This window comes from Pinus tabuliformis, chromosome Q (genome assembly GCF_031772625.1).
Source record: "Pinus tabuliformis cultivar Carrire ecotype Pingquan chromosome Q, CPIR1, whole genome shotgun sequence".
Lineage (NCBI taxonomy): Eukaryota > Viridiplantae > Streptophyta > Pinopsida > Pinales > Pinaceae > Pinus > Pinus tabuliformis.
Genome location: NC_142296.1, coordinates 372,081,050 through 372,101,490, shown reverse-complemented (window position 1 = coordinate 372,101,490; position 20,441 = coordinate 372,081,050). Strand labels below are relative to the sequence as shown.

Below are 20,441 nucleotides of genomic sequence, written 5' to 3'. Positions count from 1 at the left end.
TCATCACAATAAAGAAGTTATTATAGCAAAGCTGCAGGATGATATAGAGAAGGTGCAGGATGAAATAACGAAGGTGCATGATATAAGAGCGAAGGTGTAGGATATAAGAGCAAAGGTGCAGGATGGAATACTTAGACCAAGGACTGTAGATGAAGAAGGGGAAGGGCTGACTTGATGGTTTGGTGTGAGGAAGGTCTCTTGTCTGGTCGAAAGAGTCTTAGTTGTCTCAATCTGATAGTGGAAGAGTTTGACTGGGTTTTCCCCTACCTAGGGGTTTTGCCTTGGCTGAGTGCCTACATCTTGTGTTCTTTTCTTGTGTTTGTGATCTTCATTTGTTTGGCATTTATCTTGATGATAAAGGAATATAATAATAACAAAAGAGAAGTAATATAACATCACAAGAAATTGTCAAAATAAGAGAAATTAAGTTAAGAGAAGTCCTAATCGTGTTGCCCTAATTTTCTCAACAGAGACAACCAAACACAAGAGACACAAATTCAGCCTTGGAAAACCCCAAACCTGGGAGAAAACCCAACAACCTTTTCTTAGAGAATTTTGTCCAAAAAATAGGAGATACAATCTGAACTTCCGAATCAAACTAGGTCATCCTGACCACATAATTTAACATAGACTAAACATGGTCAAACTTTCCATAAGCCACGCCAACCTGCTTATCTTCATCGTTCCATAAACTCGGTTTGTTGTCCAAATATGCCTAGAAGCAAGTGCCTCAAATTAGTCTCAGATTCGTCCTCCACTAGTCTTGAAATTCTTCCGTAGGCAGTCTGAACTTGACGTTAGAAGTGATTCAAATTCTTGTCCAAATGAGGAGGACGATTGAGCTTATTTATAGTAATCAATGGATCCCCAAGAGATGTGACTTTTAGGAGGAGCCGACGTGACTTTATACTGGGCCAACTTAACAAATTTTAGGAAGCAAAATTTATATTATAAAAATTCAAATTTCATTTCTTTCAAAGCAGACTTGAAGCCAATTTAAATTTTCCAATTTTGGAGGGCTAATACAAATAATGAAGATCCATCGAAGCTACAAAACTCCAACAAGATGATTGCTTGAAACGTAAAGTACTTGAATTGGGAAATGTAAATGCCCCAAAGTAAATGTGCTTTGAAAATAAATGTGGCAATTGAAATTAACAAAGTACTATGTTAAAATTTGAAAGTTCTATGCAAAAATATAAAAATTCTTTGCAGAAACTTGAAAATTCTATGCAGAAAACTGAATGTTCTATGCTGTTCCATATGTTGAGATCATCCTTGATCATTTAGGCATGACCTTCTTTTTTTTGAAAGTCACTTCCAAATTGAGATGTGACTTACTATTTTTGGAAAGTCATATTAGAATTGTCAGAAATGACATTTTATTATAGGTGGTTCAAACAGAGCTGAAAGATATGATTTTTTCTAGGAAAAATTCATCCTTGAGCTGCCAAATTTTAACATACTAAACGCTGTGGATGTAGAGCCAGCCAGAGCCACGCAGAAGAAGCCGGGAAGATGCGCAGAGCCTCAGAGAGGCCAACGTTGCTGACACAGAGGGCCAGAGGGCTGATGTAGGGCATCCTAGGGCTGACGCAGACCCATCTGGGGTGATGCAGAGCCAGCGTGAGGTAGAGAGGGGCTGACACAGTTCACAGAGAGGTAGTTGCTGGAGTCTAGAAGACTGCAAAAATATTGTAGAGTGGAGCTGATGAGGTACTGTAGTCAAAACAGTGCCTGATAGAGCAGGGCCAGAGGAGTTGTTACCGAGGGTTTCTAGCCGAGGAACCTGGATCAGCAGTGCAATTGCACAAGACGATCAGAGTAGGGTGCATCTCGACAAGTGGCAAAAGGATTTTTAGGAGGGAAATCAGGACTGAGAGGGAGTCCAAAAGAGAACTTCCAGACGGGAAGTAGAGACTTAGAGGAGTCAAACAAAGAACTTCTAGGAGGGAAGTAAAGGAGCGTCATGGCACTACACGGGGTAAGTGACCAGGATAGACTGGACGGAGCATTGAACTTTGCAGTCTGGAAGGCCAAAATCTTATCAGTGCTTGACAGGAATCGTGTCAAGAACTTCCCCTTGAAGGTTATAGCTATTCGAGTCGACCCCAATGAAAATGAAAGGTACAAAGAGGCGATGGCAAGGGCCAAGTTCATTATCCTTGACGGGGTCAAGGATCATGTGGTACCACATATAGCCGAGAAGGAAACGACAATTGAGACGTGGGAGGCTCTCAAGAACCTGTACCGACATACTTTTGTGCAGAGAAGAATGCTGCTCGAGAACCAGATGAGGTCGTATCAGATGAAGAAGGGTCAATCGATTGACTCCTTCCTCGGAGAACTGAATGAGATCCGAGACCAGTTCACTGCTATAGGAGTGACATCGGATCATGAACTTATTGTGAGGACAACCCTGAATGCTGTCTCAGAAGATTGGGAAGTGTTAGTCCAGGGTATCCTAGGCAGAGGGACTCTCCCACCTTGGGACGAGATGTGGGCAGCTCTTCGGCAAGAAGAGATTAGTCGACAATCGAAGACAGGTAGTAGCAGCAAAGGGATCAAGGTCAAGTAGGAGGAGGAGGATGTGGCCTTAGCATCTGAGGGAAATCAGGAGAAGCGAAAGAAGAAAGATCTCTCCATGATCAAGTGCTTCCACTGTGGGGAGATGGGTCATTATGCGACCCAGTGCCCAAGGAAGAAAAGTAAGGGAGAGTCTTCTGAGACTAAGGTAGCGCCAACACGGGCAGAGAAGGAAGTTTTGACAGACGATGACTGTGCCATGAGTGCACACATGCCACTTGAGCGGAATTGGGGAGACATCAAGCTATAGTCAGGAGGACTACAGGCGATGAGGGGCAGGATACTTGGGGTACCCAGCCTCCTGGATTAGACCTTGCTATGGGAGCTCGTACGAGGAGTAGCAGGATTGACTGGGTGGGTAGAGACGGATGCATATGGGGCGGCAGAGAGAGCTACAATGCAAGAGTCCCAAGACAACGCAGAGCTAGCAGGCTGCAGAATTGCGAGAGGAACAAGAGTGTTGCACCAGTGTAGGAAGGCACAGAGAGGTGTGCAACGGTGCGAGATGCAGGGAGTTGTTGCAGCAGCACAAAGGTCAGAGAGAGGGAGCACTTGTCAGCGATAGAGGGAGCTCCAGCATCATTGGGTGTTTCTAGCCCAACAGGGAGGTTTGTTGGGAGATCAGTTACTTACTTCTCAGTAATTGAGTTGCAGCGCAGCAGTGGGCAGCACAATGCAACTTGATGAGAGGAGGAGCAGTGCTGGGAGAAAGGACCAGTAGCAACACGGATGCAGTGCTGGGAGAAAGGACCAGTAGCAACACGAATGCAGAGGGAGCTGTTGTATAGATGCAGCAGTGGCAGTGGCAGAACCATGGGCAGAAGTATAGGAGGCAGCAGTGCAAAGGATGTTGGGCAGGAAGGCCTAGCATCAGCACAGGTACCGATGCCGGATGATCAGAGTAATACTCAGTGAGGAGTATTGCTAGAGCACAATCCTCGCTAAGTGGGAGTGTTGATTTGGGGTAGCATCAGATGTGCTCTAGCCACGAAATTTGGTGGAGAGGTTGGGGCACATGAGATCTCCAATACCCAGAAAGGGTTTGTGTAGATTCTAAACAAATCAGGAGATATTAAAATAATTAATATTTTTAATGGAGTCCCTAAGTTTGGACTTAGGGAAAATAAAATATTAATGTGTATTAATATGAATTTGTGTTAGAATGGTTCAAAAGACATGGATCAAGCTAGATCTAATCTTAGCCGTTGATTAGGGACTTAATCTCGGCCGTTGAGATGTGAACAGGAAAATTATAAGAGGAGGCTTTAGGGTCACTTGGAGAAGACACCAGAGTGATCATTCATTCTATTCTCTAGAGCGGGGTTTGCTAAGAGAGATAGAATCAGTGATCAGGAGAGCAACGCAACAACCAAGGAGAGTGACGCAAAGCCAACAAAGGCTCACGCAGGGCCACGCAGAGGCTGCCAAGTGCTGCGCAAAGCACCAGAGAGGCTAGCATGTTTGACGCAGAGGCCCAAGAAGCTGAAGCAGGGCCTCCTGGGGCTTACGCAGGCCGAGAAAGGCTGACGCCGGGTCAACGTGAGACAGAGAGGGGGCTGACGTAGTCCAGATTGGGCAGATGTTGGGGTTGCAAAGCAGTTTTGTGCTGAGGAGCTGCTGGAAGGATTTTTTGGGGTTTCAGCTAGGAGATTTCTCTCAAGCTGTGAGGTATAGCTGCTAAGGAAATTCTATGTTGGATAGATCAGTTTCGGCACCCAGATTGTTCTCTGATAATGCTTAATAAGAAAACCCTCAGATAGCTGCACCGGTTTTCTCACATTGAGTTTTTCCGGGGACATTGGTCCAAAAATAATGGTGTCATGTGGTGTGTCTGTTCTTGTTTCTTTTAGTTGTTGATTTGTAATATGTTGAGCATGCACTGGTGTTTATTTTCAGTATTTACTTTGTAAATAACTTGTTAAAGAAAAATAACAAGTAGGTAGGAATAAGTAAGAAAAGGTGCATGGACGGTTTCTAAACTAAGTAAACTTAGAAACTTCAACAGCAATGAGGTGGAGTGAAGGGGGAGATAGCTCCCCACTCAACTTTTAGTGACTTCACGTGATAATCAGCCATATTCCATGTGTGTAACAGTTGCTGCATATGGGCAGCTGGCTGCCAAGTGTGGGCAGCGTAGGATCAAGGAGAAGTGGAGAGGGAGTTAACTCCCTCTCACTCTCACTTAACTTGCCACCTCAATTCGTAACTCAAACTCATCTTTTCCACGTGTGCAACTTGGTCGTCAAATGGTGGAGTTCGCCCCCTAAATTCGAGCTAGCTGGCAGCCCATCTTGTGGTCACTTGACGAGGCTAACTCGGCCTCTATGTGGGCCTTGATTTGGTTCTTAAGACGACTTCCAATTGCTTAGTCCCTTTACTTAGCTTCATGGTGACACTTGGCTGATTGGAAACATATTTTTTAATGTGTTCCTAGTTATTCAATAACTGATTTTCTTGTCTTTTTCCTCACTTTTTTAGTAAAACTGATTTTTGGCGAGGAAAACTTATTATTTTGCAGTGTTCCACGGGGACTCGCCCCCCCCCCCCTAGGGGTCTAGTTTCCTCGCTCCCCCGCGCTCCGGGGACTTGGGGACGAGTAGGGGATGTTTCCCCACGCTCCCAAAATGGAGGAAACTCAGGGGGACGTGCCAGGGAAACGTTTCCCTTCCCTGAGGGGGCGTTTTCGAAAAGGGGGACGTGGGGGGGCGTGGGGAGACGAGAAGGGACGAGCGGGGACGAGTGGGGGCTAGAGGGGATGTGGGGGGGTGTGGGGAGATGAGAAGGGACGAGTGGGGGCGAGAGGGGACATGGGGGGACGTGGCACACCTTTAATGCATTAAAAACCATTTTAATTAACTAAACGCTGAACTTAATCTTTAATTAAGAGTTAATTAACGTTTAGGGTTTTGGAAAATCGTTGTTTCATGTTATAAAAACGGCACCCTGAACCATGAACAACACACTCACAACCTTTGCAAGTTCGCTGAGCGCTCCACTCACAGCGTTGGATTTCACTGTTCGGATTTTAATAAACAGTGCATGTATCATTATTGATTGTATTAGGAATTGTATACAAAAGGTAAATTACCTAAAAAAAGTCAGTGAATTAATACAATTTGTTGAAAGTGCAAGCTAGGAAAACCAAGACCTTGAATCGGTTCAATATGGGCTCTCCCCGTTCATGGTGATAGTAGGTTTAGGAAAAGAGCCTACTGTCACATGTTCTGAAAAGTGGATCTGACTATTTTGTTTCCAGGAACCAATTAACCACAAGTATGGGTGAAAAATCTGACTTGTAAAAACTTAAAAGACTGCCTCCTTGACTACCATGCGTTGTGTTGATGAGACCTGACTGAAATATAATATTGTTGATATAATAAGACCTGATTAAAATACAGAATGTTAATATTCCACCAGCCACCCAACTACTTTCTTATATGATTTCTCAAAATTCTGCCCTGACATCTAATTTTGATCCCATGAGAACTTAAAGGGTTCAAAATATACATTTGCTCAAAAAAAGAAACCAGCAAGATCTGTAAAATGGAAACTAACTAAGCAGTCTAACAACATGAAAAGAAGAAAGTAACTTCCACTTACGTGTCTATCATTTTTTGCATGAGATTGCCGATGGAAAAATCTATGGCACAAGGTTATGGCTGTCGCAATGGTTACCTGGGAACTGAATAAACAATAGACAGTCAGCCTATTACTATATTAGGCATATGGTCTTTACCTGTGGAAAAAGCATCCAGGTTCCGTTTAGTCCAAGTTCCAAAAATGATTTCTTTTAGACTTTTTCTCTAGGTTAGCAGTATCTAAAACAGATTTGTGAAGGTATATCAGACCTATGGGCTAGTCCTATGGAAGCATTGCCAAATAGGCTATTCATATATTAATATTATCAGTTGAAAATCTACGGCCTGCCTAACTAATATGTCAAGAACTTAGAAGCCCAGTTTCTCAAAATCATTATACATAATCCACTATAGTTCTGAGTTCTCTCTATGTTTAAGTTTTCTTCTAAGAAGGACAATTCTCTCTTTGTTTAAGTTTTCTTCTAAGAAGGATTGTGTGAATTTTCAAATTCATTGCTTTCTTGCTCCAGGAATTCATATCAATGATCATGCTTTGCAGCTTTTCAATTCAAACCAAATTGTCATAGTGGACTCAATTAATAAATTATATTTTATATTTATAAATTTTTAAGACCCTGACGCTCCCCCACGTTTCCTAAAAAATGGTAGGGAGCTTTTGCATAGGCCGCTCCCGCGCCCCCTCGCCCCCTCGTCCCGGAACCTTGGTGGAACATTGTTATTTTGCACCCTAAAGTGGGTATTAGGATAATGTTGGTCCTCTGAGTACGAATTTGAGTACTCACATGCCATAGAACATCTCCTAGTGTCACTTTTTTATTTGTTATATAGAAATTTATTAAAAATTCCCGTTCTGCAGGAAATTTTTAATTATTAAAAAATCCGAGAAAAACCTAGTGCAATTCCGTGAGACTCTGGATAAGTCCTAGCATGGTATTATACATTGAGCCTAGACTTTGAAAACACACTCAAAGCCTAATTAGTAATCACACTCCAGCTTTGGAGGATGTGAGTGAAAACATTCAATTAATTATTTACTGCTAAAAAGTGCAAATAATTAATCGAATGAAGAAAACACTCTAGAGTGATGTTTTTACTGACCAGGTCCCAGGGGTTTAAGCCTGTTACATAAGTTCATCATGCTAGTGTCATTTTAAAAATTTCCCATGGGGATATATAATTTGCATGAAGAAAGAGGAGAGAGAAGATAGAAGAATAGAGAGAAGAAGGGGCTCAATTGCCCTGCTGGACTTCTGAACTTGAATTTTCTTTGTAGGTGCCTCATTCCCGCTACGTACATTTGAGCAAGTAAAATTTGGCTTCATGTGGGGACGTGTGCTTGATCTTCAGGAAAGCACGCGAGAACTCTAGAATCTGCAATAGTCATAAACATTTCGCCTCAAAAATATTAGAAGCACATGCACCATATAAAGTCATTATTATTCTATCAACTGACATAAAAGGAAATGACAATGCTGAAGTAAAATGCAAGAAATAAAAGCAAGGAAAGGAATACATTACAGGGGATGCCCCCTGGGCATCTGATGTTCTTAATGAAGCACAACTTGAGTACCTGCCTGCTCACAGGCAGATCCATTGGTTCTTTTTCTGATGTGCCTATTCCAATCTTTATCATTTTGGGATTTTGCTATGTCCCAACACTAACCTGTGTGTGGCCACCAGATTTATTTTTCTTTTTTCTTTTTTCTTTTTTATGAATGCCAACTTGCTGATGATATATACTATTTGGTATTCATAGAGAGCTATTTTTATTTATTCAGAGGTTCTAGTTTCTAAAATTTGTGATTAACTGTTGTTTTGAGATGCTTAAGCCCTAAACTGTTATGTTAGGAAACATGTTCTAAATACATCGTGAAGGTATATATATATATATATATATATTTTTTTTTTTTTTTAAATATTGTTTTCTTCTCAAACAAAATAAAAATAACACAATGCTGTAGGTCCCATGGAGGCAGCATTTTGCTTAGTTTTAACTTTTTTCTTATTGATTTTCTATTTTTCTGGTATAAGTTTTAATGAGCTGAGTTATTTCTGAGTTTGTGTTGTGTTTTGCCAAGTCATCTGGTTGACTGCCCATTTTGGGTTTGATGAGTCTTTGCATAATATGTAGTGTGACTCTAGTGCAAGCCACTTTTCTTCAATCCTTCGTTGCCATCTTCTTCTGTAATGCAGCTTTTGAAAATCCTTGTTATTTGCATTGACAAATTTAAAGTGGATTAACAGTATCTGTACAATTTCAATTTAAAGTATTATTAATAATATCTCTATAATTTCTATTGGATAACATATAGCCTGGTTCACTTGTTTTTTGTTTTGTCACCAGTGGCCGTATGGTTCAACTTGTATCAATTATTATGGAGGCAGATGCTGCAGGGAACCTAATAGAAGACTATGCATCTTGCCTAGAAGCACGGGCCCAAGATTTCCAAGCACCAGAAAATCCAAATGAGGACAGTGGCTTCTTAATTTTACAGGTGGATATAATATTTTTCTTACCTTTGCAGTGTTAGTCTTGTATTACTTTTTATAAGATGTTTGGTATTACTTTTTATAAGATGTTTATCTTATGCCATCTGTTCATGCTGCAGCTTCTTATTAACAATCTAAGCCGACCTGCACCAAATGTTAGCCATCTGCTACTCAGATTTGATGTTGATGTTCCTGTGGAGAGGAGTATTTTGCAACCTAAACGGCATTATAGGTTTGAAATAATCATTGAAAATTCTATTTATAGCTTCTAGAATTTAGTTTAATTTTGTAGTCTGATATAAATGATACGTGTACCACTTTATTGCAGTTGTTTAAGGGTTATTCTTAATATTCTGGAGACGCTTTCGAAGACTGATATTAATGCTGTTCTTCATGAGTTTGGGTTTCAGGTTGAACAAACGTTTTCCCTATTGCTGATTTCCATTGATGTTTTCTTGTGAATAATCCTTTTAATCTAGGTTTTTAGGAAATGATATAGATACAATTCTAGTAGGAGCCAAAGTGAACAGGCAAGCTCTCCTTGTTCTTGTAGCAATGGGGATTTTGTTTGGCACTTTGGCTTCTAGATGGAAAATTGATGATAGACATTTTTATCAACTTAGGTTTTAATGTATGATGCATCATTTTGATATCGGCATTTTTAGTGTAACAAACCTTCTTTTGTTCTTTTTTTCCGCAGCTTCTTTATGAACTGTGTGTGGATAGTGTAACTGGTGCCGCTATGGTAGATCTACTTCGCTCTGAAAAATATGAGTTCTTTTCCAAGGTAGCTGTCAATTTCCTGCAGTTTTTTTTGTTTTTCTGTTTTTGTATATATTGTTGTAGAGGAGCACTGCCTATTTAGTTAGATATGATTGTTCTAAGTTATGGATTTTACTTGTTTGTTCTTCATTTCAGCACCTGGATACATTTGCAAGTGCACCACTTCCAAAACGCAATATCAACCAGGCCCTTCGTGTTAGTGATCTTCAACAGGTATGGTGAATCATGAATATCTTTTTTGTTTTGAGTTTTATGGATGGAATATTTCAAAAAAAATCTGATTCAATGTTTGGCTAATTTTGAGTTTATTGTTAAAAATTTTAGAATTTTTCTAATCAGTTTGTGGACGTTATTGGTTTTCATTTGCTTTTGGGTTACTCCATTACTAGTTATTCATTTGAAGGGTCTACTATTTTTGATATGGGTCCTTAAGTTTGAAACTAGATCTTATACATTTTTTTGTTAAGGCTAGTTGTAGTATGTGCATTGTTTTAAAGATTGCTATTGTCTTAATTTTGATATCGCAGTTTGCATGATGTCTATATAGATTAAGTAGATCAAGAGAAACCATTGCATTTAAACCCGTGCATTGATCATCATCTGCTTCAATTTCTTTCCAGGAAGTCTTATTTAGCAACATTTATGCACTAATATTAGTAGACGTGTGTTCATGAAATCCTTCTTATGAGAGCGCTTGCATTGTTCCAAATGAAAATTCCTAAACTTTTTAAGCACCATCCAATATCCAATATAAGGAAATAACAATGTATGCCTTCTTCCAGTCCTTCCCAAGCAGGTTACTGATATGTATTGATGTTAAAAGCTACTGGATAAAATTTAGGTCTTTTCCTGTCGATATGGAGGGTATAGTTCCACAAGAAATATTAGTGTTGATTTCTTTTCTTTTGGAAGATAAAAAGATATAGTGCTTTAGATCTACTACTGATCTTATTATGTAGCTGGTGGTAATATGAAGCTTGTTGTCAAACATATATTAGATGCTACCGGAACTGGTGCTTAACAATAGTTTCATTTTATATTGGGTTGTGATATCTATTTACGGCCCATCCTCAAGGTGGAATTGTTTCTTCCACTTGCTGGTTTGGTAGAGTTAGATTTGAGAATGCTGCCTTGTTAAGCATGTAAGTCGATGCACTCTTTGTGTCACTTCTACTTCTGTTTGAAAAAGTTACTTAATTTAGGTGCTGTGCACATTCATTAGTATCCTTTCCAATGTCAAAACAATTAGGAAAGATATTCTACCTAGAAGTGAAATGATTTTATTTGCAATGGGTCAAAGTATAGCTATCAGACTGCTATATATGTGCACTAGTGGTAACTAATTATATTGGAAAATGTATAACAAGAATTTGAAGCTACGGGTCTTATTATGTAGCTGGTGGTAATATCAAGCTTGTAGTCCAGCATTTATTAGATGCTACCGGAACTGGTGCTTAATGATAGTTTCATTTTATATTGGGCTGTGATATCTATTTACAGCCCATCCTCAAGGTGGAATGGTTTCTGCCAATTCCTGGTTTGGGAGTATGAGATTATGAGAATGCTACCTGGTTAAGCATGTAATATGTACACTTTGTGTCACTTATACTTTTGTTTAAAAAAGTTACTCAGTTTAGGTGCTGTGCATGTTCATTGGTATTGTTTTCCAATCTGAAAATAATTAAGAAAGATATCCTACCTAGAAGTGAAAGTGTATTAATATTTGCGAGCTACCAAAGTACGTTGGTGGGAGTCAAGACACTAAGGTATAAGTAATAATATCAATTACAGAGTGGCCAGATCAACTCCAAAGACAGAAACACTGAAAGATCAAATCAAAACCCAATAGATGAACCTAGTCTGGTAAATCCTAGATCATGTAGTAGAGACCGTGTTTGCAAAAGACTTGGCTTGGCTAACCTTCCTTGGTTTTTGGTTTGGTTTCGTGATTATTATGGTGAAATTTAGTCTCTAATATGTTCATTACAATGATTGAATGAACATTGCATTTTTTTTTTCATTTTTATTGATTTTTGTCTTAGACTGAAATTCTTGGTCTATTGTTTTTCTTATTCTGAATCTGTTTTGCAGAGAGCATGGCTTCTTAAGCTTCTTGCACTCGAGTTACACGCAAGTGACATGGACGTAATTACTCATCGTGAAAGTTGTCGTCGTCTGATTTCACGGCTCTTTCTCCAAGATTCTCTTGATGCTAGTAATTTGCTTTCTCCATCATCTGGAATTGAACAAGCCTTAAACAAAACCAACAATATTCACAAGATGAAGGTATTTTTTATTTCAAATTTTAATCTCAGCCCTGTTGTTCTTGTCTATGATAAATATTATTAGAAGAGTTTTATGTGACTGCACATTGGCTTTTGCTGGTCTTGGATTACACATTCTGCATATGGAGGGGTGTAAAGCATAGAGTCTATCCTGGTTTTATTTAAACAGTGGAGGCTCTTTTCTAGAGATAGATTCATAAAGATGATCTGTCCAATGCACAAACCTATGGGTAATATGAATTGGGGAAATATAGAATTCTAATTAGAAGTAGTGTTGGAATTTAACTTGGACATTTTACTGTCATGTTTGTACAAGTTTTAAAGGCATGCTTTATAAGTAGTCACATGGGTCTAGTTACAAAATTGGATGTTATCATGCTTATAATTGTAACTGAATTTATAACAATAAGAGTTATAGGTCTTGGGGTAGGAAACTTTGTTGCTGTCTATTGCTGCCTCAATCCACACTTGGGCTAACGTGGAGAAAATATTTAACTCTACTTGGGGTGGCCTTGGGGGCAAAACTTGAGTTGAGTAGCTGTCACTCAAATCTCAACTCCTCTACCTAGGCTAACTCTTAGCAAAACCAAAGGGGGTGGATCCAATTGGACAAAATAAACTAAGGTTTAATTAAGTTAAGCTAAGTTCAATCACGTTCTAGGAGTTAAATGAATTCACACAAGATATAATCCACCAAAAATGAATCACAACATATACTTCAAAGCATATATATGATTTGACAAGTAAATGACCATAAGCATCATATTCATTCACAAACAATGGATGTAATAATTATAAGCAAATGAATGAAGTACTTGACAAGCAAAAGATATGACCAATGAGGGGAGTGCCAAGAGAGTGCTCATAAAAGTAGATGCTTCAAGTAAAGTACTTGAAGAGTAAATTGCTGGAAAGTAAAAATACTTAGACAATAATGTGCTTGAAATGTAAATGTACTTGAACTTGAAATGAAATGCCCAAATGTAAATAGACTTGAAATGTAAGTGGCAATAAAATATTGATCAAGTACAAAGTGCTGAAAATGAAATGTGATGGCAAAAATTAAAACTAATCTAATATTAGCTCTCTCTTCAAGCCATATCCTCGCTGGGTTAAGGAAGGCCGTGTTACCACAAAATCTAGTAGGCCTTGGAGAGGGAAACCCTACAAGACAAAATCTAGATAAAGTGCTACCAATGGGGTAGAGGCCCAACATCACCTTAACCAAAACCCCTTGCTCTTTACGGACTTTCACTGATGGGAGGAGTCTCGCTAGGAAGGAGATCACTTAAAATAGATATGCTAGGTATAAGGCACAAGGTGATCTAGCTAGAGCTCATTCGAAAGAGAGCCTTAATAATGGTTGAAGGCTTCAAAGAAGCAAAAACCCTTTCAAATAAAAGCCCTAGAAAAGGAGGCTCAAGACCTAGGGTTTTGATATTTTTGATGGTGATAGATACTCACAAGGTGAAGGCTTGGGAGAAAAGGCTTCTTATAATCTACTTCAACAAGTACTAAGATCATACAACCTTCAAGGATGTCCTCAAGTTGAGGGGACAAGAACTAGGGTTTCCCTCTTGGAGCAACACTTAAGGAAAGAGATTTTATGGATGAAATTTGAGTGGTAGCCTAGACTATATGCTTGATGTTTAGGCTCTCAAATCACCAAAAAACCTTGTCCCTAAAATTTCACTGCGAGCCTTAGATTTTTGCCCTAGCCTTAAAATAACTGATTTTATGGGAGAAAAATGTGTAGAAAATTTAGGGTTGATCATCAATGACTTGGACTAGTGCCTTGTCCTTTAGGCATATGGAGTCAAGGATGAAATAGATAATGATAAGCTAGATCCTTTCTAAGGAGGCTAAAAATTGATGCCCTAGGTATCAACTTTTAACGTTTACTCTCTTCAAAAGAAAATGGAATTTGATGGAGAGATTAAAGATTTCCTCCACTAGGAACATTCATGACATGTTGTATAGTGACTAGATAGCATTTCAAAATTAATTTTCAACAATTAGGGCACAAAATAACATAACCTAGAACATCAATTCCATACATTAGACAATTTTAAGGTAGAAAATTCAACAATAAGCACTTAGGAGACAACATGCAGTATATCCATCTCTTATCCAAAGAAGTAGCTCCAAAGACAATAAAAATTAGCTTCCAAATACCAAAATGCATCCCAATAGATCTCCAATAGCCGAGAAGGAACAAGTGTGAAAATCTTCTAAGAGGTCGAATTCGAAGTATGATGATGATGAGAGACTCAAATAAGGTCTCTTCTATTTATACATGTCCAGTCAATTCTAATTTTAGCCTAAATCCCCTCTTAGTTGTCAAATGATTGGAAAAATCTAATTGTGGTTACAAGTCAACGACATAGCCAATGTAAAATCATAAAGATTAACCCACAAGTGGGCCGAAATGCTGATGTCATCACTACATGGGCCTAAGGTCTCTTCTATTTATACATGTCCAGTCAATTCTAATTTTAGCCTAAATCCCCTCTTAGTTGTCAAATGATTGGAAAAATCTAATTGTGGTTACAAGTCAACGACATAGCCAATGTAAAATCATAAAGATTAACCCACAAGTGGGCCGAAATGCTGATGTCATCACTACATGGGCCTCTTCGATGCATGTGTTGAGCTCTCTTGGTGCCAAATTGAGTCAAGAGGGATCTAAAAGTTATCCTACAGCTGTTGGCGCCTATATATCCATGAAAATCATCATGTGGACCCCAATTTTGTGTTTGGGGCACAAAATGAGTCACACGTGCTATATCCCTCTCATCGAGAGGTGTAGGATCGATCTAAAGATCATCCGATTTTGATAAGTATTCATGGAGTTATGAATTTATTTGTGTTATAAAACAATTTGTCAAGGTTGACCAACAACCAAATAAAGCCCACATGTGCTCAATGTTTTAGTATAAAAGGAGATGACTTGAGAGTCATTCTACACACTTCTATCTTGATTTCTCTCCACTTGTCTTGTGTTTTAGTGGAAGAGAAATCTAGGAGTGGAAGCCCTAGATGTTGGAGGAAAAGAGGCTGCCCTAGCCGCAACAGAGAAGACAGACTAATGTAGCTATGAAAGGGTTCTATACACTGCCCAAAGGAGTCTAGTCGTAGTCCATGGATGGAGAAATATCAAGTTGGAGGAGGCCCTACTCAATCTGCCCTAACTGCAGGTCTGCCCAACCCTAACCTAGCTGTCTAAAGCCTAGCCGCAAAAGAAGACCAAGGAGATCTGGACAACGTGATGTGGAGGAGATTAAGGAGGCCGAGGGAGGCCTTAGCAAGCCCTAGCCGCAATCCTAGCTAGAGCAAGGAGAGGCCAAGACAACGAGGAGAGCAGGGACCGTTTTAAGGGCTAAAACAAGGCAAGCAACCAGGCCGAGGAGAATAGGAGCAATACGCTGCTGTGGGCATCATTTTGTGGAGGCAACAACTACAAGATTGTTGTTGTACTTGGCCGCAGGCCTAAGCACACAACTGTGATTGCGTTGGGGGTGTTAAGGGCTGACACACATCCTATGGAGGCAACATTGCTAGGGAAGAAGCTTGCCAAGGTGGGCCGTAGTCCTTAAGGGGCTGTTTATGGACTGATAGCTGGGTGTGTAAGGGCTGCCAGATGCCCTAACCAGTCACCATATAAGCAATAATGAAGGCAACATTGGAACAACAATGTTATGGACTACAACAAGGTGACATAGTGCTGCACAGATGCATGGGACAACAAGGAGACATAGTGCTGCAAAGATGCATGGGACAGCTGGGCTACATAGTGCTGCTAAGATGCATGATACAACAACAAGGTATGCTAAGACATATGGGACAACAACAAGGTATGGCAAGGCAAAGTGGGACAACAGCTGTGACATGGCAACAAAGGTACATGGGACAGCAGCAAGCATGGACAACATGGGAAGCATAGACAACATGGATAACAGTGGCAAGCATGGTGCTGCTAGCACATGAGACATGCTGTATGACAACATGGTAGCAGTGTTGCAGCAGTATGATGTGTACAACATGGTCATGAGGTCCATCATTGTGATGATGGGTGCAACATGGTGCAACACGGTGAGGTGCAGCATGATGACGAGATGCAACACAATGATAGGTGAAGGAGTCACCTTGGAGAATCAGTTGAAGCAACTTGTCTTCAACTGATCTCATGTATCATCTTCTTAGAGATGATCTATGCTCTTATCTAGATAAGTCAAAGTGTTGACTTCTCTTATAAATGTACTATCTCTCTCTCTCTGCTAAACTATTGAAGAACATATAAGAAGAACTGATCAAGGGTTTCCCCACATTGGGGTTTGTCCCTAGCTAGTGCCACATCTTGTGTCCTCTTGTCTGGGCTTGTCTTTTGCAATTCATGTTTATGTTCTATCTCTAGTTTACTTTAATGTTGATGTGATTACTAATCTGGAAAAGATATTGAGCTAACTGTGAAAATTGAAATAAATTGCTCTAAGCATAGAACATACCTAAAATTAACATGGTATCAGAGCTGAGGTGAAGACAAAGCCCAAGCAAGAGTGAAAGAGCAATCACCGAAGATAGTTGGGAAAGGACAAAAGGATCAATGGATTCCTCATCCCTCTTCTAATTCACCAAGGATGAAGTCAAAGCAGAGAATATTATCAGAATGGCGCAGCGGAAGCTTCTGATGGCCTATCTAAAGATCACTTCAATGGGAAGTTCGGATCTAAGGGTGGAAGGAAAGGCAGATGCCTTGTTTATAATAAGTTCGGCCATTATGCGAAGGAGTGTCCGAATGGTAGGGACACATCACTTGATGATGATAACAATCATTCCAGGGACATCTTCGATGATCAAAGAAATGACAGGTAATGCAGGTCATCAAGTATACGACCGACTCTTGAAAGAAAGCAAGGAACCCCAGGTATGAAGAATCAAATGTTGTTTCTGATAAAATAAAGAAGCGTGATCTTCTATTGGCCCTCTCCTTCAGATTTTGTGGGAATTTGTCTTATTGATTGTAGTGCTTCAAGGCACTTCATCGGATAGAAGGGTGCTCTCTCTAATTTGGTAGAGATGGAAACAATCGTGGGATTATACTTGGAGCCGATGCCACCTATCCCGGAAAGGGTGTAGGGAATGTCACCCCTCAATTGTATGAGGGTAACTCGATTCATTTACGAGAATCTCTTTATGTACCTGATCGCAAGAAGAAATTGGTGTCCATTTCGGCAATGAAAGTCAAAGGTTTCAGGGTGGCATTCATCGATGGAAAGGTACGTGTTTGAAAATAGAATTTTCAAATATGCTTTTATTCATGGGTTTAGGGTTCGCAGTTTGTATCAAGTTGCAGTTGGTCCATTGGGGACCATGTTAGTTGACACATCTCATCTATAGCACCAGAGGTCTACTTAATGTGGGGCCCTACCCGATGTGAGTCAAATGGTGACAGGGATGCCTGAATTCAAGAAGAGCATGAAGGTACATGTTTGAGATGTACCGAAGGAAAATCTTACAAGGGGACCATTCCCCTCATGTAGCAGGTCCATAGGTTTGGAACAACCCTTGGGGTTTGAGATTCATGATCGGGAATCTCATGTATGCAGCTTGGAGAAAGACCTCTATGGCTTGAAGCAAAACACCCCGGGCTTAGTATGAGAGGATTGATAGCTGTTTGATGACGCTGAGATTCATTAGGAATGAAGTCGATCCAAACCATTGCTCGAAGGTTGTGGATGATAGACCTCTGATACAGACACCTTGTGAGGACGACCTATTTCTGACAGGTGCAAACCCTCTCATTTGCAAAAGTAAGAGGGAGTTGGATTCTGGATGTGAAATGGTAAACTGCAAGCTCGTGACTACCTCGAGGATCTTAACTTTCAGAAGTTATATGGTAGTGATGCCAAACCAGATTTTGGAAATACCTCTCAGTTTCATAAAATCATTCGCGTTGATGTTTTTGGTGAACTTCCATCCAAACATATGATTTGCAGTTAGTATGATGAGCTCATATATGGCTGAGCGTCACTAGATTGGTCCTAAGAATTTTCTGAGATATCTTTAGGGCACAATCTCTCATGGATTGAGATACACTGTCGGAAATATGAAGCTGCATGATTGTTCGAATGCTGGGTAGGCAGGCAGTGTGGAAGATCTCAAGAGCACTTCTGAGTGTTGATTTTCTTTGGGTTTTGGGAAGCAAAAGACGGTTGCTTTGAGCACCGTTGCGACTGAATACATAGCTACGAGTATGACCTCGTGTGAAGTTGCCTGGTTGAGGGAGCTCTTCAGTGAGCTGTTTGTACACATGATGAATACCACCGTGATCTTCTGTGTCAACTAGGGGGGGATTCGATTGTTGAGGAATCTCGTTTTCTATGATCGCTCCAGCATATAGACATTAGATACTACTTTATCTGGGATATGATACATCAATGAGCGAGGAGGCTCTATTGCATTGAGATTGATGTACAGGTCGCAGACATTCTGTTGAAGCCCCGGGGAAAGGTCAAATTTGTGACTTTCTCAAACGACTTGGAGTCGTTGAGAGACCCTCTTATGAGTGTCCTTCATGATGCATGCATTGAGCTTTGGGAGCTCTGGGGGCTTGGGGTACTGCTTGGAGCAACAAGCAACCATAGGGCGACCCACTCTCCCCTAATGGTGTGCTGTGTACAGGGTGAATGGTTCAGCGTTCCCCTGTGATACCCCGTGGCGACTTAGGGACATGATGAGTGGTTCTCCCGTCGAGGCATCCTACCCATGCAGTCTGGGACTCATTGTTGAAGTTTCTAAGTTTACTTAGTTTAGAAACCCTTCATGCACTTTTTTTGATTTATTCCTACCTACTTGTTATTTTCCTTTAACAAGTTATTTACAAAGTAAATATTGAAAATAAACACCAGTGCATGCTCAACATATTACAGATCAACAACTAAAAGAAACAAGAACAAACATACCACATGACACCATTTTTGTTGGACCAATGTCCCCGGAAAAACCCAATGCGGGAAAACTGGTGCAGCTATCTGAGGGTTTTCTTATTAAGCAATATCAGAGTACAATCTGGGTGTCGAAACTGGCCTACCTAACAGAGAATTTCCTTAGCAGCTATACCTCACAGTTTGAGAGAAATCTCATGGCTGAAACCCCGGAAAATCCTTCTGGCAGCTCTTCAGCACAAAACTACTCTGCAACCCCAGCGTTTGCCCAATCTGGATTGCGTCAGCCCCCTCTTTGTCTCACGTTGGCCTTGCGTCAACCTTTCTTGGCTTGCATCAACCCTAGGAGGCCCTGCATCAGCTTTCGGGGCCTCTGTGTCAGACACGCTCGCCTCTCTGGCGCTCTGCACAACACTTGGCTGCCTCTGCGTGAGCCCTTGCTGGCTCTGTGTCACTCTCCTTGGCTGCTGCATTGCTCTCTTGGCACAATCTCTGCCTTTTCTATTTCTCTGTACTCAATGCCCCTCAGTTGCTCTCGTGATCACTGATTCTATCTCTCTTAGCAAACCCTGCTCTAGAGAATAGAATGACTAATCATCTGGTGTACTCTCCAAGTGACCCTCAAGCCTCCTCTTATACTTTTCCTGTTGACATCTCAACGGCCGAGATTAAGTCCCTAATCAACGACTAAGAATAGATCTGGCTTGATCCATGTTTTTTGGACCACTCTAACACAGATTCATATTAATACACATTAATATCTCCTGATCTGTTTAGAATCTGCCCAAACCCTTTCTAGGTATTGGAGATCTCATGTGCCCTAACCTCTCCACCAAATTTTGTGGCTAGAGCACATCCGATGCTACCGCAAATCAACGCTCATGGGAAGTACCTCTCATCTAGCCAATGAACAGGGAAATGGGGTTAGGGACCTTAGTAGTACTATCGATGGATGCATCGTTGTATCTACCATACTTCCTATGCTAGGATGACCTCCATTGATCTGGGATCAATGAAACTGATCTAGGATCAATATGAGTGGTTTGAGACACTCTCTTGTGATATTGATCTGGGATCAGTAAAACTGACTTCGGGTCAGTAAGAGTGGTATGACACACTCTCTTCATATGGAACTGACTTCGGGTCAGTAGAGAATGGTACGAGACATTCTCGATCAATTCTTCTTCTTCACGGTTCAACAAAGCAGAACAAAGTAGAGCAGAGCTCAACAAAACAGAGCAAAGCAGAGCTCAGCAGAGCAGAGCAGAGTAGAGTAGAGTAGAGCAGAGCAGTGCAGGGCACTGATGGCAGAGATAGTACAGTTAGACAGATGGATCAGCGGATGGAGTTCTCCCTAGTTGATAGGGAGTGTTAAAATTGGCAACTAGGGCCAAACTCCATGTGAGTGATCTTATTTATGGAAGCTGATATTTTTTGTGGATCCCTCTCATTGAGAGGTGTAGGATTGATCTAAAGATCATTTGATTCCGATAAGTATTCATGGAGTTATGAATTTATTTGTGTTATAAGACAATTCGTCAAGGTCAGCCACCAACCATATAAACCCCACATGTGCTCAACGTTTTAGTATAGAAGGAGATGGCTTGAGAGTCATTCTACTTACACTTCTATCAATAATTTCATTACATTTTAGTTAACTTAGGGGGTCTTGTGTTTTCAAGGAAGTTGGATTCCTATGTATGTAATTATTAATGTTTTGAATGATTAGAGTAGGAATTAATTAGATGTTGTGA

General features: G+C 40.4%; 1 protein-coding gene across 4 annotated transcripts in view; it reads left to right on the top strand.

Moving 5' to 3' along the window:
• The window catches only part of EMB3142 (nuclear pore complex protein (DUF3414)), a 447,780-nt gene that overhangs the window by 191,733 nt on the left and 235,606 nt on the right, over positions 1-20,441 (top strand). For all 4 annotated transcript variants that reach the window (XM_089384461.1, XM_089384462.1, XM_089384463.1 and 1 more), the window contains exons 21-26: positions 8,530-8,680; positions 8,795-8,907; positions 9,004-9,085; positions 9,376-9,462; positions 9,594-9,671; positions 11,550-11,744. In XM_089384461.1, the coding sequence (XP_089240587.1) occupies positions 8,530-8,680; positions 8,795-8,907; positions 9,004-9,085; positions 9,376-9,462; positions 9,594-9,671; positions 11,550-11,744 (706 nt within the window). The remainder of the gene's footprint in view (positions 1-8,529; positions 8,681-8,794; positions 8,908-9,003; positions 9,086-9,375; positions 9,463-9,593; positions 9,672-11,549; positions 11,745-20,441) is intronic.